The sequence below is a fragment of the Xenopus tropicalis genome, chromosome 6, assembly GCF_000004195.4.
Source record: "Xenopus tropicalis strain Nigerian chromosome 6, UCB_Xtro_10.0, whole genome shotgun sequence".
Taxonomy (NCBI): Eukaryota; Metazoa; Chordata; class Amphibia; order Anura; family Pipidae; genus Xenopus; species Xenopus tropicalis.
In genome coordinates this window covers 110,014,920-110,042,107 of record NC_030682.2, presented here as the reverse complement: position 1 = coordinate 110,042,107, position 27,188 = coordinate 110,014,920, and the positions used below count along the sequence as shown (strand labels likewise).

At 37.4% G+C, this 27,188-nt stretch overlaps 1 protein-coding gene across 3 annotated transcripts in view; it reads left to right on the top strand.

The window, feature by feature from the left end:
- The window catches only part of znf521 (zinc finger protein 521), a 204,925-nt gene that overhangs the window by 78,260 nt on the left and 99,477 nt on the right, over positions 1–27,188 (top strand). For 2 of the 3 annotated variants that reach the window (XM_012965302.3, XM_004915209.2), the window contains 2 exons: positions 11,968–15,323; positions 22,236–22,320. In XM_012965302.3, coding sequence (XP_012820756.1) covers positions 12,408–15,323; positions 22,236–22,320 — 3,001 coding nt within the window. In that variant the 5' untranslated portion in view covers positions 11,968–12,407. The remainder of the gene's footprint in view (positions 1–11,967; positions 15,324–22,235; positions 22,321–27,188) is intronic. The other variant, XM_012965300.2, reaches the window with a different exon arrangement.

The following is a 27,188-nucleotide window of genomic DNA, read 5'->3' as shown; positions in this document are numbered from 1 at the left end:
CCTAATTCTCAAAAAGGTTGTACACAATAGCCATGCCCACTTCTTAAAGACATTTATTGAACATTTTTGGTAGAGACAGAAAAGTTATGGAAAACTGGTCTGTGAATAAGTCTGAGAAAAATGTTTTTTATGACATTTTTAAAGCATTTTATTTTACCAACATTTTGTGAATTCCCCCCTAACAAGGGATGCAGTCTTATGTTTGAGCAGCCATTTCTGCATTAAAGAGATACTGACACCATAAATGAAGCCTATTTTACATCATAACATCATCTTTGCATACTTTTTATAATGTTGCCTTAAAAATACCGTATTTTCCGGCGTATAAGGTGACTTTTTAACCCCGAAAAATCCGTGTCAAAGTCGGGAGTCGTCTTATACGCCGGGTACTTGCTTCATATGCAGGGCCGCCATCAGGGGGGCACAGTGGGAACAGTTGTCCCGAGCCCAGCCGATCGAAGGGGGCCTGGCTGTGATACAGTTTTTAAGCACGGGCCCCCTTTAAAGAGCGTGCGTACACGTGACGTCAGCACGCATGGGGCGCAACCTAATAAAAGAGCAGCGGCAAGACGGGGGGATGAAGCAACCGGAGGAAAGAGTGGGAACAGTTGTCTCGAGCCCAGCCGATCGAAGGGGGGCTGGCTGTGATACAGTTTTTAAGCACGGGCCCCCTTTAAAGAGTTACAGGCCCTTGGTTCATTGGTGGTCAGCAGGTAATTTTACTGGTTGCGCCCCGTGCGTACACGTGACGTCAGCACGCATGGGGCGCAACCTAATAAAAGAGCAGCGGCAAGACGGGGGGATGAAGCAGCCGGAGGAAACAGTCGGACATAGCAGGAGAACGGGAGGGGTGGTGGAGGACGCTGGGGGGGGAGCTGAGGTATGTGGGGGAGGATGTTGGGGAGGATGCTAGGGGGAGCTGGATGATGTTGGGGGAGGACGAGCTTTAGGACGCTGCAGGGGGGAGCTTAAGGATATTTTAACTGGAAAAGTTGGGTCATCTTATATGCCCAGTCGCCGGAAAATACGGTAGTTGCCCAGTGATTTTAAATTACCTATCTGATCCCCCATGTTCCTCTGAGGGGGCTGCCATATTTATGCAGCAATAGTCCATTAGCATTAGAAGCTATAACTGACAGGTTGAGAAGGCACAGTCAAGTTTAGGAACTTCCAGTAACAATTACTTACAAAACCAGACCTGACGGCGAAGACCGATCAACGTGACCTATAAGAAATTTTAATGTACATTAATATTTTGTAGAGTTAATTTTTAGCGTCAGTATCTCTTTAAGTGCGCTTGGTACTCTGCTTTTCTCTCCAGTCCCACAGTATAATGCTGTCACTCAGTGTGATGTATTAACATGGAAAGCATGCTTATGTTGTTTGTATCACTTATCTGCCCCATCCATGTTATTTCTTCCCTTTTGATTTTCCTTTCTGGCTACACTTATAGCGGGCACAGCAGCAGATATTTAAACTGCTGTTTTTTTACCCAAAGTAAATCTCTGGAAATGATAACTATTTTCTAGGAGCCTTACTCTCAGTGGGTTCCTTCAAGAAGAAAAAAATTCCCCTGATGCTATGTGTGCTGGATTTGTAAATCAATTGGTTTTAGCTACTTACAAAGCATCTATTGTAAATGCAGGTATATTTTAAGTAAACTTGCTCTGCAGTACTGCACATGCATGATACACAGTCCCAGAAGGGCTGTTAGGAGGCGAGCCTGGCATTTCAGAAAACTGGCTTAGGTGTTAAAGTAGATCAACACAGCCTGCTGGGGAGAACATACAAAATACGCTTATAAGTTCTTTTTTACCCTTTTTTTTCTCTTTTCTTCCTCTAGTTGCTAATCATGACAGTAACAGGTAAAAGTACATTACTAGTGTAGTGTGCCAGTCTCATACACCTTAGCTTCTCTGCCATGGCACTTTGCCAGTCCCTTCACTTGCTTCTCTATTAGTCAAACTTCAAACTAATGATCCTCTATAAACATGTATTATTCATACTTAAACAAAGTTGGCTACCGGGTATCTGTGTACAAGCTCATTGCTACAATACAACAAATATACACACACAGATCATTCCAATGGCAATAAAAGACTTTATGATTTAGGATCATTTACCAAAAACAGTACTGTAAGCCTGGCCACTGACTCTCAGGTTTGATGTATAAATTGCTAGAATTTCTTATTCTCTCTTTGCTAGCAATTAACGTATTATTGTAACAGCTGCAAAGTTATACACTTTATATTGTTTTATAAATGGACTTTCTGAACCAATCTATTTATGATCTTCAATAAAATAATAGGGAAATGTATTAAAACAAGCCCTGTACTTAAGATGTGACTACATATTACAGGTGCAAGTGATGGATATATGTGCCCTAGGGTACCCCTTAGTTATGGGTAAAGGAGATAAGCTTTTCCCTTAATTGTACTGATTCCTTTTCCTGAAGCCAGGCCTTTCAGCTTATACAGTGTGGGTGTACATATGAAATTATGGGACATAACTGGTGGCATCATCAGTCAATCTATCTTGGTTATCTAGGTTACTTGGTTCCAACAAATTGTATGCTTTCTGTTATAGTGTTAATAAACTATACTGGATCAAAACATTTTATATATTTGCCTAAAATGACATTAAACACAAACGTTAAACAGCATTTGGTGTGGTTTACCTCCTTTTTTGAATATCCATTCATGCCTTTCTTTCATCCAGTGCCCTTTTATATGGGATGTGGGCTGGTACTCTCTTGACAGTGTAGAGGACGATGCAACCTATTCTCTCAACTCACATTATCACTGCAGAATGAGACTGATATACTCTGTTTTCCTGTGGAGTGCTACCCAACCATGGAACTCGAATCCTTCATGTGGCTGTTATTTCATTCAAAAAACTCTTAGCATTCCTGGTAAAATAATGGCCTAGGGTTCTAAGGGATACCTACTTGGGTGCTACCAAGAGGACAATAACGTCCTTCTGCAGCACCTCTGGCTTAAATAGTGTGTGGACATTTTAATTAAAAAGGGGGTATACTGCCCCTTTAAATAACTATATTTGTAGACATATTGTGGCAGGGATAATTGGCAAACACTTATTAAGCAAACAGCCTTAATTCTAATCAGGTATAGGGAGCCTGAATATACAGATGGGCTCATTTAGCCCATTAGTTCCACCCAACTGACTGAATAGTATGTTTCCTTGTTCCTTACCTTGTCACAACCACTGACAGCAACATTAGTATTTTAAAATGTAATATTATTATAACATTTTTTTAAAAAAGGAAGAGAATCGACAACCCACATTCTTTATAGCTTCCTAGCGTATCGTGGAACAGATGCTTCCAATAGTGATTCACAAGTCTCTCCACAATGAGCAGTCCCATTCATTTATGTTTTATTTTTAGGCAGTCAAGGAAGCTACAGTTTCCCAATAATCTTATTCTTTAGTCTTCCAGCTATAAGGCCAAAGTCACTCCTTTGGAAAAAAAGTTGTGTGATTAACCCCCCACCCAGGAATCGCTCACACAAAGGATTTAGAAAACTAATGCCACATAATGAAGAAATGTCTCAATAAGTGAAGCTGTTCATTTCTTAGTGGAAATAGAAAAAAGGTTGTTTGTGATACTATGTAACAGTGAGGCGTTCATCAGCTAAAACTCTTTACATCAGCCCTGCCACACTCGGTGTTTAAATGGACACACATTGCCCCCCTTTCCCCCTATTCCTAATCTGATATGTGATAACAGAGATTAGACTGCATGAATCGGTAGCCTGCACTGACCAGATTGCCAGTGTCACTGCATGTGGACGAGCTGAGTGTGTATGTGTGTGTGCAAGTCCTTAATAGCATTCAGTTGTATGGTTTTAAATGTATAAAAGATCCACCAGGCCATTTCTATATTATTAAATGACTGGTGCAACAGGGTTAAATACCAGTGGTTTTTTTTTCCTCTGTCTGATTCTTTTTACCTGCTTCATTGTGTGTTAAAAATATAACGCAATACCACAAGAGAATTAAGCTGGTATCTAGCAATTTCCCCCATAAATATGACTGAGCAGGTGTTACATTGCTACTAACTGAGTTTCCAGCTGTCCCCTTCCAGCACAAATCAGGCAGAATCTGTGTGTAGCCCTATTAGACAGTCTACGGAATGATCAGGCTTAAGATGGAGGTCTTTCTTGCAGGATATGGCAGTTTTATTGCCAGAAGATGGTCAGGAAAGCCTGGCTTGCTAACAAAGACAGTTCTTTAGCTGCTGGGTGTTGTTCCAGCTTTGCATCCCCTTTGGCAACAACACAGAGACTGCTGCAGCATGGCCAGCCAGCAAAATTAGGAAATAAGGACCTCTTTTATTTACTCAGGCTTCAGAATCACGGGCATTCCTGTCTGCCTGGAGAAATATCAGCCAGCTATTTCCACTTGAAATCTCAGGAGTGTTTGATACTTTCATCCATGAGTGTTCACACACTTGTTTTTGATGTGCTGCATGGAAATGGTGAAACCATGAGCGTACGCTCACTTTCCAAAAAAACATCTGCACCACAACAAAACGTATGCATGGGCTACTTTATAAAGACGGTGTATTTTTTTTCCTGGGGAAATAAAACTGGAAAAAACCCTGCTAAATCCTAGTGAAAGATATCTGCATGAAAAATAGAATTAAAAATTAACATTGCACTGCTAAGTGCTTTCTATGTGAAATGCAATCTACCTGCTGTGACACAGAAAGCACATTTGCACTGAGCAGTCTATGTTGAGTTCTGCAGGAAAGTGAATTTATGTCAAAGTGAATTAACAAAGACTAGGTTTGCCCATTGAACTGTTTTTTTTTGTGTTTTAAACATTAATTTTGCTAGCTTTTAATTTCTGGTGGGGTATATTAAAGTGTGTATTTATGTACACATTTATTTTTAAATATTAAAAATACAGTTTCATTGGAGTCTATTTATTAAACAATCCATGTAGTAGCCCCTACCCCTATAAATAAACAGAAATAGGTTGGCTTGTATAGCATATGCTATGCTAGTTTATTTTCTGATTTTGTTGATAAAATAATGTGATGCTTTAAGCAGGGAACTTGTGGTTTAAAAAAACATAGTTTGACAATGTTTGTGGATGGGATTTTTATAAAACAAAGCAAATAGCTGTCAGTTGAGGTAGTCAAATGTCAGTGAGACAGTACCTGGCATATGTTGCTACTGCCATTAGCCTTTTGCTGTGGAAATGCTGTGTCTCCATTCTGAGGATCATGGGACACAAGGGTTATCCAGATGTGTTTGAAACTGTGTTTTGTGTGAGGCTGCAGGCCAGGCCCGAACTGACATTGAAATAGACCCTGGCATTTCAACTGCACATGGGCTCAAAAAGCCTTCAACAAGCACAACAAAAATATTGTCTATGGCATCTTACAGCAGGCTAGGGTTGACATTTCGGAAGTGTAATTATGACATCAGAGGGACAGGTAATAATGTGACAATCTGTGATTGGCTGATCGATGTGACATTTACTTAAGTCCTGCCCGGATTTCCTTAGACGCTGAACATTTTCTGAATTTAGCTCAGTCTAAAAGTGGTCATACACAGTAAGATTTGCTTGCTTGGCGAGGACACCATATGAGTGAATATATACCCACCTTGGATGGGCGATATCGTGCTAATGCAATCGTTTGGTTCTAGAGCCAAACAATCGCATTACAATGTAGGGGATAAAAAAAAGTCGGAGCAAGGACTGATTAACACCTAGCCAATTTTCGTCCAGATATCGGCCAGGTAGGGCCGACAGGTCCCCATACACAGGCAGATAAAATGCTGAATCGGTCTAAAGGACTCAAATCGGCACCTGAAATCTGCCCATGTACAGTCACATTTAATGTTATGGTATCCTAAACTTGATTTTGAAGCACATTGTAATAGTCAGTTAAATATCCCAAAGTTGCAAACTTCTAGCACCCTCTGCAGACACTTGCTATGTTTGACTGCGGTAGTTTTTGTCTGGCAGAATTCCCTTGCCAACAAACTAGGGTCATTAGTGCTATGTGTTATTTAGTAGCTGGTAAATTAAAAATATTGTGAGGCAACAAATGTGACTATTTTTCCATGTTTTTTTGACATAAATTGCATGCTACTTTCTTTTAGGGAGTAAATAAAGCAAAGGCTTAAGGAAATTGTCTTGCATAGAACAGAAAGCATAACTGTGACTTATAGGTGGGTGTGGGGAGATATAGTAGCTGCCTAGTGTCTGTTTGAGTGGGGCATGACTCAAGTGGTAAAACAGTTTAGTCAGTACTATTCTCCATCCCATGGGCAGGTAATGAATGTTCCAACAATAAACTGCATGGTCAGACTGTCACAATATCCTTTTAAGAGAAGAGGTCAGACTAGTGTGTGAAAAGCACAAGTTCACTTTCGATGGCCTTTTCCATCCCACTTAGTATAGTACAGTATCAGTAACTGGATTTTCCAAGCGATGGGTGATGCAATAGATGTGTTACCTTCAGTACCCTGTAAGGCACGATTAAATCATTGCTCTAAATGAGGTGTCATTGTGAATATATCTGGATAAGCCTTGATTAAACCTGCCATTTTACAGCACTGAATAATAATGCATTTACTGTGCCAAATGTCTTTTCATTTCCTGACAACAGTGATCACAGGATTGTTTCTTTTTCCTTATGGTTGCTTATGGTGAAGAACCCCTTTATATATATTTTTTTTTCAGCATGGGCAGTAATAAATCCCCAAATCCTACCATTTCCAGCCTGTAATAAAAAGAATTGTTGTAATGGGCAGGCATCCAGAAATGGTGCTCGGTTGTTTTCACAGAGTTAGATGGTTGCCATCTGGCAGTGATAGTGAGATGGTGTTGTCATCAGTTCCTTGATGCAGGAAAAGAATGAATCCTCATCTGTTTCCTGTGGATAAGTAAAGGGGTTAAGATTTTAGTAAAATCTTTCTACCTTAAAGGAAAGTAGGCTTCACTTTTGTTTATATAATGCATACCGGTCCAGACTTTCATGTTAGAAAGAAAAATAGAAGGAAAAAATATTTTTGCCACAGATGTGGGAGATGAGGAACTGGCTAATGCTTTGCAGACTATGAAGGCGAGCCTAAATAGCATATGAGTAATAAGGTCTGTGTATAGTGCTTTAATTATGTATATCAAAAGGGAAGGAGCAGATGCATGCTGCAATGGCTTCTGCATCTTTAAAGGGAAAGCAAGACTTTGCCTTCTAAATACTAACTTGAACCTAAATCAAATATGCATATTTTATATACCACACTTAATATACCAGACTGAAATTTCAGACTGTCTATAATATCAATGACCCAGGCCTTTCAGAGTTGTTCACAGGGGGTTGCCATCTTGGATTTTTTTTTTAGCAGTTTCTGCAACACTTGCATTCTGCGGGCAGCTGTTGCTAAGCTTAGGAGTCCTTGCAAATAATCAAGCAGAAAATGAGACTTACATGTGATAGAATCTGATGCTACTTACTTAATTCTGATGCTAGCCACATTGGTTTCTAAGCTAAATAGGAATCTGAATTAATTACTAATCTGCCATATAGCATGACTTTTAAATTATTATTATTATTAACAATTATTTATAAAGCGCCAACATATTCCGCAGCGCTGTACAATATGTGGGTTACATACATTGGACATACAGAGTAACATATAAAGCAATCAATAACCGATACAAGAGGTGAAGAGGGCCCTGCCCAAAAGAGCTTACAATCTACAATTCTATATATACAGTATATTTTGTACCGGTCCCTAACTTTAGGTAACTGACAGCAGCACAGAGCATGTGTTGGGAATCAGCACATAACATTATGTTTAGTATTTCTGCACATTATTTGGGTGTGATATTATTATAAAGATATGATAACAAATTGTCTTCTTTATGGCTAGGTGGTGGGGGATTTGGTCTGTGTTTGTGGGTCCACAAAGTACCATGTCTGAATTTGGTGTTTAGTTGCTTTTGTAAAAAAATAACAAGCAAAAATGTTTTGAAATCAGATATACTGTACATTTCACACATCATGTAATTTCTAATATCCGGAGGAAGGATATTCAAAAGCTATGCACATTAATAGTCCTGCCTGAAGTGCCCATGGGAGGAAAAGGGACATCCTAAGAAGAAGAAGCTGTATTTACCAAAACACAACAGACAATAAATACCAAATCAAAAGTTCATTGACCACCACAATGGTTTAAAGATGAGCCTTTAATTCATAAAAAGTTCGAAACACGATCCAGATTGAATCTATTTCCAGTGCTTCCTTCTTAAAAGTTTGTTCAGAACTAGAAACTCTAAAAAAAAAAAAAAAAAAAAAAAAAAAAAAGCAGAGAAACGGGCACACACCCATAGTGTAAAAGAGTAACAAGCAGTTTATTAAAACTAATGTATTGCACTTACAAGCATCAGTTGTATATTCAGCTCTTCAGACCCAAAGGCCAATAAAGTAGCCCTACCAAAATACAAAAGTCTTTATTTTGGACTTTGGCTTATCTGCCTTTGTGTAGCCAGCAGCTGGTCTTATGACATTTTTCCGCAACTGTGTTTGTGGACAGTTTGACCACACATATGGCTTAACAGATATCCAGTACCTTCACAGATCCAGTCTGTCATGCATTTGGCTGAGAAATTGATCATCCAGTGAGCCAGAAGGCTTTTCAGCTGATGATAAATAGCCAGTGGAATATCTGTGATAGGAATTATTTGTATAAGTAGAATCTGACCAATCCACAAAATATTCTTCCTAGACTTAAGGGTAATGTTGGGCAAGTACCTAATGATGCCTATGACCTTGACAACTTTTAGATGGCAAAGTTTTGTATTAGGGGTTTTCATGGTTTTTTTCCCTTTATAAATCAAAAAAGAAATTTGTAGTTTTTTTTTAACATGAAAAAAATCAAGTTTTAGTGCAAGCAAAAAAACCCCACAAATCATGGAAAAAAGAAAAATGAGTATTAGCAAATGCCCCCCTTAGAGTAGTTGAAATCTGTTCACAATTCACAGCACTAAAAAATTAGGTTAGGTTGAGAAACTCACAGATTATTAAATATTTAAGCAACTGAAAGCAAAAAATTAAATATTTTTTAAACACCCAAAGCATTTTTTTTTATAGGTGATGGTTCCCGCAAACTGTGATGACAACTTACATACATGAAAGCATCTTGAGTTTTGTGTAAAGCATAAAAATTGATATGAAGTTAGAAAAACATGCTTCACTTCTGAAGTACCACATATAATTATTCCTCCGGCTAGCCGATCATTTCTTTTTTAAATGCTAAAGTGCAAGCTTATGTATTGTTCTCGCGTGTCTAATAAATCTAGCTTCATTCATAATAGTTTATCAATTTTCCTGTTTCCGGTTGCTTGCTTTGTCTCAGTCACTTAAAAGTACGGGCCCTGTTTCCCTAAGGAAGTTCAACACGCTAATGTTTTTCCAAAAAGGAAGAGATGGTGGGAAACCTCTTGAACCAGAATACAATGGACATTAGATTGGATTGAACACCAATCACCCTTTATGTTTTTTTGTGTTTCTCTGCTATTGCTTGATCGGTCTCTGGGGAATCGATTATAAAACATTCACATACATTGAAATAATAGGCTTGGTTACCAATTTAGCTATCAATAAAGGTATGCTAAAAGTGTCATTGGCTATTCATATTTTTTATTATAGTGTTTATTATTTATTTATGTTATTCAAACCCTTTCCTATTCCTCTTTTAGTTTTTGAACAACTGCCTGGTGAGAATAACACTACAAAGGAGAAAAAAATTAAAAACCGGTTGGAAATTGTTTTTAAAAGCCATTGTCTACATCAGGGGTCCCCAACCTTTTTGTACCTATGAGCCACACTAAATTGTAAAAAGAGGGAGCAACACAAGCATGAATAATTTTTTTGGGGTGCTAAATAACGGCTGTTGTTTGCTATTTGGTAGATCCTCTATGGATTGGCAGCTTACAGGAGATTCTCTTTGGCAGTACATCTTGTTTCTGCAACCAACATTTGCATCCAAAGAATTAAAAAATAAGCACCTGCTTTGAGGCCACTGGGAGCAACATGCAAGGGGTTGGTGAGCAACTGGTCACTGGTCTTTTCATGATTAAATCAAATTTTAGATGCTGAGTGCTGCAAATTGTTTTAATAGAAATATTTACCCTCCAACCTAGTATAGTATACCTCTGTAACCCTTCTGCTTAAATGTTGTTAGGCCATATTGTTAGCTGTCATCAAAAGCTTGGGTCTTGGTTAGCTGGCTCATACTTTCAGAAACTTTTTTGTTTGTCTTCTAGTGTATTGTAATAGCTTTTGATACGTAAAATTATTTGATACCATACAAAAATTGTTGCGCTCTTGGGCAGGGACACTTGACACTGTTGACCTGAAATGTTAAACCCGTTGTTCTTTTTCTTGGTGGTATTTTTCCCTCTGTCCTTTCTCTCTCTTTCTGTTAACTTGCTTAGATTAACAGTTCTTTGTGCTACTGACCTGCTGCACCTGTGCCCTTAGTTCTTGTTTCCACCCACAGTCCAAATACAGACAGGCAGGTTAACTGACTTTTGATAAACTGACTTTACTGTGTGTTGTGTTAGTTTGAGGGTTATTATATACAGATAATACATTTATTTCAGTAAACCTCTCCATACGTAAATAAGGAAGTCTCGTCTGAAATGTGTGATCCTTGGGTGGTTGAGTATTTTTATTTGAGGAAATGAATTCCTGGCAAAGGAGTAATCTTGGATATTGTAATCAGAGAAATACCCTCTTATTGTTGCTTTTGGGAAGACAATGTAAAAGGATGACAGTGAGAGCAAGGGAAAAATAACGGTATAATTCAAGTAGAGAAAATGGGGGACAGAAAAAAAGGATAAAGGACAACAACAAATGATTTAAATTACCAACTAAGTTTTATGTAAAGGTAACATAATTTTGACACCTATACTGGAAAACATCACCCAAGTATTAAAATCTGATGTTTTGGAAAAATGCATAGTTTTTATAAAAACTAAGCAATAGTTTTTAAAAATAGGAAGAAAATAAATTAATATGACCCTGATGTTGTCTGAACTCAATGTGGGTGGCATTATATTTTTTTCCTTTTAAAACCATATGTTAGACATTTTCTTATTTTGGTGCAGGTTGAGTCATCAGTGGTTGCAAAATTCATTCAGATATTCTTGTTTGCGGGATGCTCCTAATCATGTTGTGTAACTCAGCTTATAAATTACCAATCCTAGAGAACATTTAAAAGTAAGGGTAAACTATAATAAAAACAAAATTATAGTACAAACTGCATGTCACCAAAGTAAGGAACTTTAGCAATATTATCAGTAAACAATACTGTAGCATATCTGACATCAAGTTGCTCTTCACTATGCCCATCTCATTAGTCTCTCTCTACACACAGACCATGTCTGTTTGTAGTTTTCTATTTTTCAAGCTTATATGGAATTTTTGTTTTCATGATGGTCCCGCTTTACACTTGTCTTCTAGCTATACCACATCGCTGTCTGTGTCATTTAAAGTCGGTAAAAAATGCTGTACATTGTGCAGTTCTAAATAAGAACATTTTCTTATGTTTTTTTAAACAATATTTTATTTATGATTAATTTATATAATTCCTGTATCTGGGTCTCACGACTCATCAATAGTGCTTCTATTAAATAGAATATCCTTACAGCAGCATGGGTGGCACTTAAACAAATCCTGGTGCAGTAATAGATCTTCTTGTACTCCTGTCAGTCCAGAAATGCCAGGTCTGTTTATAAAATTCCAGGACAAATTAACAGGTCCACTGTATTATATCCTTGTCCCTATTTCTGCTATTCCTTTAGATTTATTTACACTATATCAGTCTAATTAAATATATAAATATATAAATAAATAATAATATAATAAATAATATATATATATAATAAATAATAATAAAATATATTATTGTGTTATTTCAGATGGCGCAGATGTAGAAGATGATCCAACGTGTTCATGGCCTGCTTCATCACCTTCTAGCAAAGATCAAGCATCACCAATCCACGGAGAAGGGTTTGATTTTGGGGAAGAGGAAGGTATTCCAGGACTGCCTTATCCATGCCAGTTCTGTGACAAATCCTTTAGTCGCCTCAGCTACTTGAAGCATCATGAACAAAGCCACAGTGACAAGCTACCTTTCAAGTGCACATATTGTAGTAGACTGTTTAAACATAAACGAAGTAGGGACCGCCATATAAAACTGCACACAGGAGACAAAAAATATCACTGCAGTGAATGTGATGCAGCATTCTCCAGAAGTGATCATCTTAAGATTCACTTAAAGACTCATACATCCAACAAGCCATATAAATGTGCGATTTGTAGGCGAGGTTTTCTATCATCTAGTTCTTTACATGGTCACATGCAAGTGCATGAAAGAAACAAAGACTGCTCTCAGTCTGGGTCTAGAATGGATGAATGGAAGATGAAAGATACTCAGAAATGCAGTCAGTGTGAAGAAGGTTTTGACTTTCCTGAAGATCTCCAAAAGCATATAGCTGAATGTCATCCAGAATGTTCTCCAAATGATGACCGGGCTGCCCTCCAGTGTATGTATTGCCATGAATTATTTGTGGAAGAAACATCGCTGCTAAACCACATGGAGCAAATACACAATAGTGAAAAAAAGAATTCTTGTAACATTTGCTCTGAAAACTTTCATAGCATTGAAGAGCTTTACAGCCATATGGATAGCCATCAGCATCCAGAGTCTTGTAATCCCAGTAACAGTCCATCTTTAGTTACTGTTGGATATACGTCGGTTTCAAGCACCACCCCTGATTCAAATTTATCTGTAGACAGTTCAACTATGGTAGAAGTTGCTCCCCCATTAACAAAAGGCCGTGGCAGGAAAAGGGCTGTTCAGCAGACAGGTGATGTCAACGCACCGACAAGTAAGCAAGCAAAAGTTTCATACAGCTGTATCTACTGCAGCAAGCAGCTCTTTTCTAGCTTGGCAGTTTTACAAATCCACCTTAAAACTATGCATTTAGATAAACCCGAGCAGGCTCACATCTGTCAGTATTGTTTAGAAGTTTTACCATCCCTCTACAATCTAAACGAACATCTGAAACAGGTACACGAAACTCAGGATCCAGCACTAATTGTTTCTACTATGCCTGCCATGGTGTATCAGTGTAACTTTTGTTCTGAAATATTTAATGATCTTAATGTGCTTCAGGACCACATAAGAAGTTCACATGGGTTTGCAAACCCCGTTGCTAAAGACAGCAATGCCTTCTTTTGTCCCCACTGCTACATGGGATTCCTTACTGATACATCTTTAGAAGAGCACATTCGACAAGTTCATTGTGATCTTAGCAATTCTCGTTTTGGTTCCCCAGTGTTAGGAACTCCAAAAGAGCCAGTTGTTGAGGTTTATTCTTGTTCATACTGTACAAATTCTCCAATCTTTAACAGCGTCCTTAAACTGAACAAGCACATTAAAGAGAATCACAAAAATATTCCTTTAGCATTAAATTACATCCATAATGGAAAAAAATCTAGAGCCATGAGTCCTTTGTCTCCTGTTACCTTGGAACAATCTTCTCTAAAAATGATGCAGTCCTTTGGAGGCACTCCTTCAAGACCTGCAGGCGAATATATCTGTAATCAGTGTGGTGCCAAATATACATCCCTCGACGGCTTTCAGACTCACTTAAAAACTCATCTTGACACAGTTTTGCCAAAGCTAACATGTCCTCAGTGTAACAAAGAATTTCCAAACCAAGAATCCCTTTTAAAGCATGTTACTATTCACTTCATGATCACCTCTACATATTACATCTGTGAAAGCTGTGACAAGCAGTTCACATCAGTTGATGACTTACAGAAGCATTTGCTGGACATGCACACTTTTGTGTTTTTTCGGTGCACACTGTGCCAAGAGGTGTTCGACTCTAAGGTGTCCATTCAGCTTCACTTGGCTGTGAAGCACAGTAATGAAAAAAAAGTGTACCGTTGCACTTCATGTAACTGGGACTTCCGAACAGAGACTGACTTGCAGCTCCACGTGAAGCACAATCACTTGGAAAACCAGGGAAAAATCCACAAGTGCATTTTCTGTGGTGAATCGTTTGGCACTGAGGTAGAGCTGCAATGTCACATAACAACCCACAGCAAAAAGTACAATTGTAAATTCTGCAGCAAAGCTTTTCATGCAATTATTTTACTGGAAAAACACTTGAGGGAAAAACACTGTGTATTTGAATCGAAAACGCAAAACTGTGGGACCAACGGAGCTTCAGAGCAGATTCAGAAAGAAGAAGTGGAGCTACAAACGCTACTCACAAACAATCAAGAGTCCCATAATAGCCATGATGGTAGTGAAGAAGATATTGATACGTCAGAGCCAATGTATGGCTGTGACATATGTGGAGCTGCCTATACCATGGAAACCCTTCTGCAAAACCATCAGCTTCGGGACCATAATATCAGGCCAGGAGAGAGTGCAATTATTAAGAAGAAAGCTGAACTGATTAAGGGGAACTATAAATGCAATGTATGTTCGCGTACCTTCTTTTCTGAAGGTGGATTGCGAGAACACATGCAGACCCATTTGGGACCAGTAAAGCATTACATGTGTCCAATTTGTGGAGAGAGATTTCCTTCTCTTTTAACTCTTACTGAACACAAAGTTACCCACAGTAAGAGCCTGGATACTGGCAACTGCAGAATTTGTAAACTTCCTCTTCACAGTGAGGAGGATTTCTTGGAGCACTGTCAGATGCACCCTGATCTGCGGAACTCCCTGACAGGATTTCGCTGCGTGGTTTGCATGCAGACTGTGACCTCAACTCTCGAACTGAAAATCCATGGCACGTTTCATATGCAGAAAACTGGAACTGCAACTCCTATTCAATCTGCAGGTCGTGTACAGAACTTACAGAAATTATTTAAATGTGCCTCATGTCTGAAAGAGTTTCGCTCAAAACAGGATCTTGTAAAGCTTGATATTAATGGTCTGCCCTATGGCCTGTGCGCTAGCTGTGTTAATCTTAGCAAAAGTGCTAGTCCAAATGCCAATGTGACTTTAAGCTCTAACAGGCAGGTTATAAGCCAAACTGACAGCCTGACTTGTGTGGAAGGTAAAAATAATAAGACATCTGTTCTAAAGACTCGATGCTCTAGCTGCAATGTTAAATTTGAATCAGAAACTGAACTTCAAAATCACATTCAGACAATCCACAGAGAGCTTGTCTCAGAAAACAGTACAACGCAACTGAAAACTCCACAAGTTTCACCAATGGCCAGGATAAGTCCTTCTCAGTCTGAAGAGGTAAATATGAGAAACCTATATTCATATTTTATGCAAATCTTTGTAAAATTGCATTTTCTGGCAAAATGTATTTAAATACTCGTAAATATGCAGAGAAAAAAAAAAAGTACCAAGGCATCAGCTTTTATTCTTTCATAGCATTATCCTTACAAATAGCCACATTTTAAATGTGGCTGTCTGGGTCTTGTAGTTAACCATCTGCCAAGAAGAAACGGCCATGAATTAAAAACACCAATCAGAAAGCAAATTCCTAGGAATTTAGGAGATTACTGGCTTATACCATATAAAATGTGAAAGACTGACTGTATCTTAATATCTGGACTAATTTTAAGTAATGCCACACAGGGTAACATTTAGACAGTGGGGCATTTCCACACCCATTACTTCCCTTCAAGACTGTAAAAGTAAACATAATTTCAGGCAACTTTGAAATGTACAATAACTTTGAAATATACTATAATTTAAAAATGTGCAGCCTTTTCATGATTTTTAATGTAATAATATGGGTTGTAGCAGTTCCCTAAGCCTGACCCCCTGTTCTCATGCTGATCTGGCTGACTACTTTGAGACTCAAAGATAATGTAGCAGTAGTCGAATGTCCTCAGCCTGCTTTTAGCCTGCAATCCCACAATTCCCTGCACATTTGATGTCAATATGGTAAGGAACATTACAGTGCAGTGCATTGTGGGTTATGTAGTTCCTGCATGGTTCGGTACCTGTCCATGAGTTACCCTTTAATAATGAACAGCTATTGAGGCTGGTTTTTTTTTAAGATTTTGTTTTTTCTTCCATTTATTAACTTATTTATGTGGTTATATAATAACATCCATTTAACAGGAAAAATTTTTGGTCACCTGTTAAACAGCTTATTGGTTATGGGTTATTGCACATGAGCACATTTTGTGCTTAATATTGCTTAAAGGAGAAGGAAAGGCTAAGTCACTTGGGGTGCTAAAATGTTAAGCACCCCCAAGTGACTTTAATCGCTTACCTTGTACCCCGGGCTGGTGCCCCTGTTAGGAGAAAACAGCACCAGCCCGGGGTACCTGCAGCGATGCGCTTCCTCCTTCCGGCTTCGTTTCGCTAAGACTAACACAATAGGCGCATGCGCAGTAGAGTGAAAAGCCAACTCCTCTGTTAAAGTTCGGCTTTTCTCTCTACTGCGCGAGCGATACAGGAAGGAGGAAGCGCTCGCTACAGGTACCCTGGGCTGGAGCTGTTCTCTCTGAACAGGGGCACCAGCCCGGGGTAAAAGGTATGCGATTCAAGTCACTAGGGGGTGCCTAACATTTTGGCACAAACATACCTGGTTGCACTATTTAAAGGGTATTTGAAATCAGTGCTGCTCTCACCTTGTTTTGTTGTGAAGTGACAGATTCTGTAACTTGAAGTCCATCAGTTTTCTGTAGTGGCTCATGAACAGATTCCACATCCCGCTATCTGGCTCAATAAACCACATTTTATATTTGTTTATATATCCTGAAGATAGGTTTTTAAGGATTTAGAATGATACAGTTGGTGTATCCATATATTAAGTCACATTACACCTTTTGCAAGCACTTAAATGTAAGAACAAGAAAAATTAAACCCCTTTTTACTTGTAAAAACAAATTTTTTATAATTGCTTGGATTCCAGCGGGTACCCCACTGCAGTCTTATTTGTGCTGCCAGGCAAAGTAAGAAATCCGCTTAGCATGGGAACATGGGGTTGACATGGGTGCATATTAAAAGAAAAATATTTGAATTAGGTTTTGCACATTGAAATCTGTGAGATATGTTAGGCTAATGCCCCATCAAGAGGTTAGTCATGCATAATAAAACTCTCCTACCGTGGGTCTCTCCAAAATGACTTTCCATCGGCAGCAAAGTGAATCGTCAGTGGAAAGGCCGCTTTGTTTTTTCGAAGTCACGCAAAGTTGCCTGCCTGGGACGTTACCCCGTAACAACTTCTTATCTGAACTGTATATTTGTTATAACGTGTCTTCAAAGATGGCCAAACTACAAGTGTATTGTTAACAATTTAGTTTTAAATATAACAAATGTATCATTTTTATTCCAGTTAATAATTTTAAATCAACAGGAGTCCAGAAAGGAGCAAAGTTCCATGACTAGTTTCCATTAATTGTTCCTTGCAAATAATGTTCATTGCCCAGAGATTTGTAATTAAAAGGGCTGTAAACCCAAAAACAATAATCCAACCAAGACTCGAAATGCTTTGCATGTTTTGTGATAAACAGGCTTGTAAAGAAAGACTATGGCAGAAGTGGCCAAGGCATTGTGTAGCCTAAAGGAAAGCTGTTGTGTGGTACTGGGGCAAATTTATGAACATGGGGGTAGATTACATAAGTGCAGTTGCCAGTAGCAACTAATCCATCAGTAAGCTGTGGACAAGTGTCCTGATTTGTAGTATTAGCAGTTGCACAGTGAAAGATCTCTATAAAGCAAAATCCAAAAGGAAAATGTAATGTTTCATTGTGATTATGATGAGATGGTGTCCTGCATGGCACTTTTTTTCCATGAAAATCTACCAAAAAAACACACATCTCTCTTCTAACTAGAAACTCATTAATACAAATTAATCTTATCACTCACTAGCTCAGATGAGGTCTACCTTTGCTCTGCTTCCACTTGGTTACATGGCAGCAACTTTTCCCCTTTATTTCTATTTAGTTTTTTCTTTAATTCCTATTCTTGTTATTCTTCAGAGCAGGTTACCCATGTTATAGATATAAGCATTGTTTAACCATGACTATAACCCTGTGCAAATAGACTAAAATTAGGGTTCTGCACACCCGGCCTATGGAAAAGAAAGGTGACTTCTATGAAAGTCTTTATTGATCAAGTGTGCATCCTAAATATTTTGTGTTCATGTGTGAAGGGTAGATTATTGCCAAACTGACAAAGACATGAATCAACTTAAGCATCTGCATCACTAAAGCAAACACTAAGGGGGCCATTTACTAATGCTAAATCAGATTTTTTTATCATTAAAAGCTACAGGGAAAAAACTTTTACACTTTTTCTGAGATTTACTGTGCAACAAAATTCGACAATTCGCCAGCTGAAACTTAATCATGTAGAATTTAATGGTAGATATCCCCTCCTTTCCTTGGAGGATCCTTAAATACTTTAAAGGTTTTGGACTTTTGACGCTGTTTTTTGGTGCAACAGTTCAAAAATGTAGAGGTTTCGATGCATCAATTTTAAAAATTCGCAGTTTTGTGAATTTTCTGCATATTTTTCCGACACAGACTTTTTCAGTTCAGACTTCTAATTAAATGTCAGGCATTCTTGGAAATTACTTTATTTGGATTTTTAAAAATAAGAAAATGAGTTTAGAACGAGTGTTAGAGTTTTAGTAAATGTGCCCCTTGGTGTAAGTAATATTGCTCTTGCAGTAACACAGTCAAACTCAGGCAAACAAAGGCAATTCTAATTGTGTTTATAAATGGAAATGACACCCCCAAACACACCCAGACACATTTATTTCATGCAGACAATATGGATATAAATGCTTTGGCACTGAGAGAGTTAAGGGGAATGCAAGCTCTTGTGGTTATTGTCCAGCTGTAGTCTGGGGAAAGCTGATGGCACCATACTTCGGCTTTATTGGACTGCGCTTTGATGAGGCGTGAACTGTCGGTTCAGAAAAGGTCTTAATTTATTATTTTATAATTTTCAATACCACATAAAATGAGCAGTCTGAACAGAGGTAAATTGGAATCAGCGCTGTGCCAAGGGAGTCTCTGCATCACTATGCTTGCTTAGACGAGAGCGTAAAATCACCACTTACATGTACAACTGCTATAAATATTACATATAGCATATTGCAATAGTCCGTGCAGCAAGATGAAATTCACACAGATACACAGATCATTTTCTTTGACAACTTAATCTTGTGGATAGCCGTACAGATTCTATTGCAATAAAAAAGGTAACATCCAGAATATGACATTTAAAGGGACACCTAGTCATCACTTTCCTAGTTTAATTCTTCCACAACATAGTAAAGGTCATATCCTCTGTGAAATATGGGAAATTCATTGAAGTTCATTTTTTCCTATGGCGTATCAGCAGAATGAAAAGACCATGAAAATAATATCAACTGTGTTTTTATAGCTGTTTTTCTTTTTAGTCTTCTGTCACCGTAGGTCAGCTCAGCTCTCTCTCCAGTGACTTCACTTCTGATGTCAAATTGCCAGTTGCCATAACCCACATGCTCTGGTGTTTATTTGCTATCCATGTAGTAACGAATGGGTTGCTTTAATTAAGCCCTTGAAGATTCACTGTACATTTCTACAGCATACAGTTTTGTTTAAAATTGATCTGGACCCTCACCTTAGGAATCCTCTAATTCTAAGGGATTGCAGCTTATTGAAAATGCAGGAAGGAAAATATGTCCCTTAAGATGACTCTGAACCAAATGTAGATAGCATTCCACATTCTATGTAATTGTCCGTGTTCACAAAACTGATACTTCATCTGAAACTGCCTACAAGTGCTCATTTCAACTGCATTTTAAAGTGCTTCCTTTCCTTACTGAGAAACATAAAATGTTAAATCATTTACATTTTATGAAACCTAAAGGTAAAGTACACAAAAAGTCTGAACATTACATTTTCACGTAACAAACAGTATATTCCTAATATACATATATGTCACTAGAACCTACTGCATTCATCCTCTTTGCCATTATTCATGTGAATTCTGAAGTGCAGGGGTCCCAGGAGGGGGAATGTGTAAATAAAGCACTAAACTGCTAATCTTTTATGTCAATGTCAATGATGTAGCTGATTCACATGTTTGCAGAAAACTTGTGTATGTTAGGTGCAGCATTGGTTTCAACCATCTCTCCAACATTGATTCCATCATAAGGGCTTACAATTATACAGTAAGATTTGCATTAGCTTTCTTATAAAGAATAAAGCCTTTGCAAAATGTTACATCTGAAAGAAGAGAGAGTCACAAAGTTTAATTTAAAATGAATTTCCTACCAAACCAGAAGCTTAGCGGTTCCTGGGTAAAAGATGGAAGGCTAGCAATTCTCTTAGCTGAGGTAAGGGTGGGTGTCTAATGTATGTTAGCAGGGTGCACCAGAGGAGGACCAAGCAAATTACACTTAATGGGGTTCCTCGCTTAATTTATTGATTAGTTTAAGGTATATTACAAATAGTGCAATGCCTTCTTGTAAAACAGCAGCAGAGAAACTAATCACACTGAAACTACACATTAAGGCAGTTGGTAAGGAAGTTATTATGGTAAGCTTCTTGTTTGCATTTGTTGAAATCCCACTTTGTTGCCATTGTTGCTGCTCTTTACAAGAAGCTAGAAGCCTCTGTGGATGCTGCATGGTCACTCCTATGAACACATATATTCCGGTAGTTGGGCATTAAATCCTATAGCATGTGTATTAAAGGAGGCAGTTACACACACCTGCACCAAAACAAACATTTCACAGTACAAGCATTGGAATGTAAGCAGATTTGTCCTCTTTTAAAGAAAAACTATATATATCCATAGAATGAATACTTAACCAACAGATAGGTCACTTAACATAATATAAACTATTAAAGAATCTCGCCAAACTGGAATATATATATATATATATCAGTAAATATTGCTCTTTCCCTTGATCCACCATTTAGTGATGGGCTGTGTTCTCCCTTGGAGAAAATGGTTTATTTTGATGAAGCAGGCTTTTACATATGAGCTTGTTTATGGAATATATTTTTAATGAGACCAACATTGTTTAGGGGTATAGTTTTTCTTTAAGCTGCAGATCTAAAAGTGCAAAGGCTCTGGTTGAGGTTTATGGATATAATCATAGATATCAGGAGTCCGCATCTATGGTTATCTGGGATTGTGATTAACTCTTAATTGTGACAGTATCTGAGGAATAGAAACATGGAGTCTTGCTTTAAAAACCTTTTTTGCTGATATGTGAAGATAAAATAATATATAAGGAGGTGTGCTGACACTGTATAAATAAACCGAAGATATTTCATGAAAGTTGCACTTGATAATTGACATTGCTATTCTCACTGCATTTACACACAGTGACCTCTGTGGTGGCCAAGTGATTTACAATGTTAGTTATAGGCCCTAGATGACAGCCTTATTTGCACTGTTTATTTGTGAAATATCAGTTTTTTTTGTAGTGTTCTATACACAGGTATTTATTTGAGAAATATCAGTTTTCTTCTGAAGTGTTATATGCACAGGTATTAGATCTATTATCTGTAATGCCTGGGGCCTGAGGTTTTTAAGAGTTGAGGTTTTCTCTAATTTGGAGCACTATAAATTAAAGAGACTAATAAACATCATAATATAAAAATGAAAGCAAACCCAGGATTGCTTTGCTATAAATATGGGTACATGCAAGGTAAGTTACAATAAGGTACATGGTACTGTCTAAGCATTTCAGAGAAAAGGCAAATCTCTAGAAAAGAATAGCATGTTTCAGTACAAATGGGATGTTTTTAAACTTTCTAGATAGAGGGCTTCCAGATAATAGAGTTCATATCTGTACTTCATGATACTCAGTTTGCTTTAACCAATAGTTATTTGAGCTGAACAAATGACCAACAAATTTACCTGCTAAATAAGTGCTTGACGAGAAGTGGGTTTTCTCTTGGGTATTCTGGTTTCTTCCTTACTTCTGAAAAAATACAGGCAACTGAATCCTAATGAAATGCACCCTAGTATGTATGTGTATTGCGTGCATATGAGAGGGACCTTTGGATTTTAAATTCCACTGGGACTGCATGTGAAATGTTTAAGCACAATGTAAATAAAGATCAAGAAATAATTGGAAGTCACTGATGTTTCCCATTCATTTTGCCAAATGCTCATTTGTGGGGTTTTTTTGTCAAAAATTAAAAGAATGAAGTCATACATTTTGTATTGTTCTAGAAGAAAACCTACCAGTGCATCAAGTGCCAGATGGTTTTTTACAATGAATGGGATATCCAGGTTCATGTTGCAAACCATATGATTGGTGAGTACAGCTTTCTTTGTCTTTAATGTTTCTTTACTTATCTGTTCTGTCTGCAGCATTGGCCAGCAATAATCACTGCAAATGGGAAGATCCATTTCTTTCACCAGAGACATAGTTTGCCCACTTGTTACACTTCTTTGTGTGTAGGTAAATTGATAGTTTTAGGTCACATGAAAAAATTGTGTGAGCCTCTCAAAAGGTAAATAAAGGTAGATGTGGCCAGTTCCCATGATTAGTGCAGCTGAAAGGTCTGTTTGTGGACCAACTTTTATCTAAAGTTATAAAAATATATAATATAGTGGAAAGCTTGGGCCACTCTTGCAAAAGTCAGAAGGGCTCATTTACTAGCACAAATAATTCCGCTGATGTGTCTTTTACCTACCTATGTCATTTTCCCCCAAAATTCCACATAATACCGTGCACCTGTAAAATATTGTGCCACCAACTTGCTATATATCACGTTTGCAAGTTCTTATTGTGCGTGTGTGATGTCAATTTAAGAGCAATAATGCCTGCGTTGTTAAAAAATTTCCTTAGGGGCTGATTTATTATTAATGAAGGGTCAGTAAAACCAGGCAATACAAGTGAGTTTTTTTTTTTCTTACTCACATTTTGTATCCTCAAGATTAATTTTTATGAATTAGAAACACTATAAAAACACTTTTAGTTTTATAATCAGCGGAGCTAGAGAATGCTATGACCATTGTGTACCCTTTCTACTCTTGTCATATTCATTAATAGGTAACACAACCATTATTTGTTTTATTAATACTTTCCATTTGGATAAAAAAAAAACTAACTGGGGCTTGAAATTACTGTGTGTGGAGAAAGGTTGGTTTGTTTGTAAGTCAGTTGATTCGTACTATAAAATCAAAGACTTGGAATATCAAAACCAGCACATGGTGTTAAATGTACTTAATAATGTATGATATGTATTATACTGCTAAATATAACATGTTATGGGTGTACACACAACCAAAGGAAAAGGTGCATACAGAAAAGCATCCTAAAAGAGCATGGGGTGCATATAGCTGAGAACTTGTAAAATTAGAAGACTAACCTGGAACAGACATTGCTTAAGATCACACTATTAACTTAAACATCTCTTTATTCTCCTCTTCATATAGTCATCTTTGAACATTTTACTATTGCCTGGTAATAAGAGATTTTTGTCCTAGCCCAGTCTGTATTATGCAAACAATACACAAACTGAAAGAGCCAAGCCTTTGAGGAACTTTATAACCAGGTCCATGTTAAATCTGTTCTTTTACAGGCTCAAGATTATTGCATTGTGTGCCTTTATCTTATGTGCTTGCATAAACATTTGAAGGTTCAGGTTATACGTTTACTAGTCGATAGCAGTGTGCCCATGAGAATTGGTTGGCAGAGACTTAGAATTCCACAGTGAATATCCCAGAGTCAAAATGAATTAAATATTTATTTGCACTTTAGACTGAATTAATTTTGCTTCAGTTTTGCCTCTCATTTCTTTAGGCAGATGCCTTGAAAAACATTTCTTTTTGGAAGACTAACTTTCTATTAAAACAGTCTGAAATTTCATATTTCTTATGCCTGACTCGAAAGCCCAAAGATTGTCTTCGTATACACTTATACTTCTTGGTGCAGTTAAAATATTTTCACTTCAACCAGCTTCCCTGTAAAGGATATGAGTTTTCTATTTTTTTTTGTGTTTTCTTTATTAAAAACGGCAAAAAAATGTTTAATTTGCCTCTTCTAGTTTAGCTTCTGGCATGAACATTATGACTTTTTACAGCAGGGCTATTCAACTGGGGCTGCTCTTTCAGAGCTTCAGTGCCTTGCCTCATAGACCTTATATGCAATATGAATTTTAATAGACATCTGCCAACCAAAATGGAGACATAAATATAAAATTTTCTTTATAAAAAGGGCGCGAGATTTATCTTACCTACTGCCATACTTTGAAAATCTTGAAACTTCAGCTATATTGGGTGTTGCATGTTAGTCTAGCAGCAGAAGCTCTGCTGTTCTGCTCACCTTCAGAACGGACTTTTCCTTAGGGTGCCAGAGAGAAACTGAAGCCCAGATGCTAATTTCCACAGGGTCTTTACCTTAGACTAGGCGTGATAGGTACTATTCTAGGCGGAACTAGCTAGCTATGCATTATTATGGGTAACCCCCTACAGCTGGCTTGGTGTTAGCAAGTATTGTTATATTATTCAGCAAACACAGAGAGAGAATCTGAGCTGCTCATAAATCTACCAGTTATACTGTACAGGTGAATACAAATGTATAGAATGATATGTAGTATGTAAATGCTAATAGATATTTGAACATGTGCTTTTGTTGTATTTATTGTAATTGTAACTATTCTGTGCACATTTACAAGGGTACACAAGTATTTTCTATTGCTTTATAAGAAAAAGTGGAGAAAGTCCTTTTTTTTACATTTGGTCTTCAGCCAAAGCCATTGCACCCAGACTCACTGTGTCAAATGGTGAGTGGAAGTATTTATAACATATAACCTAGACACTAATCCTTGTGCTTTAATTGCTTTAGAATCACTATCACTGCCAGCACCCACAAACTGATCTCCTTTTTAAAAGAAAGAAAACCTTTCACAGTCTTGCACAGTTGCATAAATCCAAATCTGAGAAGTCTCCTTGCTATTGCAAACCATAAATGATAGTATTTCTTTCTGTTACAAATTGCAGCCTTTTTGTGGTCATTTCTTGTATAACATCTTTTTCTTACTTTGATTTTCTTATAAATTTATAGTGAAAGATCTCAGACATTCCCTTGAGTTTCTGTTTTAAATGAAATTATTTTACACAGGATATTGGAAGATTATACTCTCTTTCTAAACAAGATTAAAAAAGAAGATAAAATGTCACTGTTGCAAAACAGAACTAAAACAATACAACCTTGGTAGAATTTACAAAAGATTATGACTTTCTTTAATAAGGGTTCCCACACTTACTGGCACCAAAGTGGTTAACGCTGCCTTTTTCTTATGTAATCAAAAATAATTGCATATGTGAGCCAGGGAATACACATTAAAAGCTATCTGAAATAATCTTATCTACTAATAATAGGGTGCACACTGATTTGTTTCTATTTTCTGGATTTTATTGCACATTTCAATCAGCATAACAAGATGGATTATGTCACCTCATGGAAAATAAAGTCAGTGGATGAGCAAATGAAGTGTAACCTTAAGTATCTTTAGCAACAAATCAATTTGCATTTATTTCTATGCTGCAGTTACTAATGTAATTATCTGAGAGATGAATCTACTGAGGCAATAATAATATTTAAAATTATGAAACATTTCATATTATGTGGACTTCTGGAAGTCATTCCTCAACACAGTGATCGTTGCAAGAGTGCTAAGGCAGTGTTACATTGTTACGGCCGGCTCAGGGCTCCAGTGCTAGAAGGCATACCCTTTAAATGGACAAAAATATCTGTTATGAGGATAGAGCTTTCATGGTGGTACAGTGGTTGCTATTGCTGCCCTATAGCACTTCTGAGCTTAATTTCATCATGTCTGCATAGAGCTTGTATGTTTTCCTCATGTCTACATGAGTTCCCTCTGGGTGCTCTCATTCCCTCCCACACACCAGAAACGTTATGGTAGGTTAATTGACTTTTGATGGAACTGGCCTGTATGTATCTGTTTCGCTAAATTAGACTGAAAGTTCTGTTTTGTAAAGGGTTGTGTAATACGTCAGGGCTATAAACACATCGCATAATGTCATGTGTTGGGGAAAATTGCTTCTCTTCAAATTAATTTAAACCTTAGCATCACCACCAGGAGTCCGAACACAACTTTGTCTTACAAGAGTATTTATATTAACCTCAGCTTAGACTAGCAACACTGTTCATCCAAAGCAAAGGCAAAGATAGGATAAATTATGCTAAGAAGGAAATATCCACACAGCTAAAGGAATATGCTGCAAATACGATTCATTATTTTTAGTTTGGTTAAATTAGATGATGTTAAGAAGTATATAGTTTTCCCCTTTGGTAACATTTTTAGTCTAAAAATTTACCTCAGTACTGTCCAAGACTTTCCATACCGTGGATCAATTAGTGATGTGATATATAAAAAGGATCTATGGAGGTCTTAGGCATGCTAGGGGCCATATAAAACTCTTAAGCCATAGCTAGCCCACAGGCTAAGAATCAGGGCTGGTACTAGAATTACTGTGTGGTGCTTAACAGCTTTCCACCCCCAGTTATTCTTTCTATCCTTGTCCTTTAAGTAGGGAAATATGTGTATTGCTTTACTATTATTTACCACAAATAATGAGTATTAATAAGTCAAGAGAAAAGAGCTGCAAAAGGCTGACCTGATTATCAATTATTTGGAACAGATGCTCAATTTATTAAATAAATGGTACGTTCCTGTCAAGTCTACTGGAAAACTTACTGTTTCTTTTCAGAACCCAAAGACATTCCAAGCAAAATTTGTATTCACTTCATACTTTTAACTGCCTCTGGAACAATTTTTTTATAGGCTCCTTCATTTTGGTGGCATTTCTCCTGCAGCAGATATTATTATATAAAATTATCCTCACCCCCACCCCAATATACTGTATAAGGCAGAGAAAATCTAAATATAATATCCTGAGCATAGCGAAATTACATGTTTCATTGAATTTTCTTGCTTTTTCTCCGTTGTAAAAGGTTGACTAAATTTGTTTTAAGAATGCTTAAATATAAAATATTACTAGTACTACTTTTATCTATTTCCTGCTCTCCCTGAAGGCAACTTAAAGGAAATGAGATGTCGGCTCCCATATGATATTCAGTGGTGACATTTAGAAAAGCCGTAGCGCCAAAGAGTAATTTGAACACTTGGCCATTGAATCCAGATTTATGAA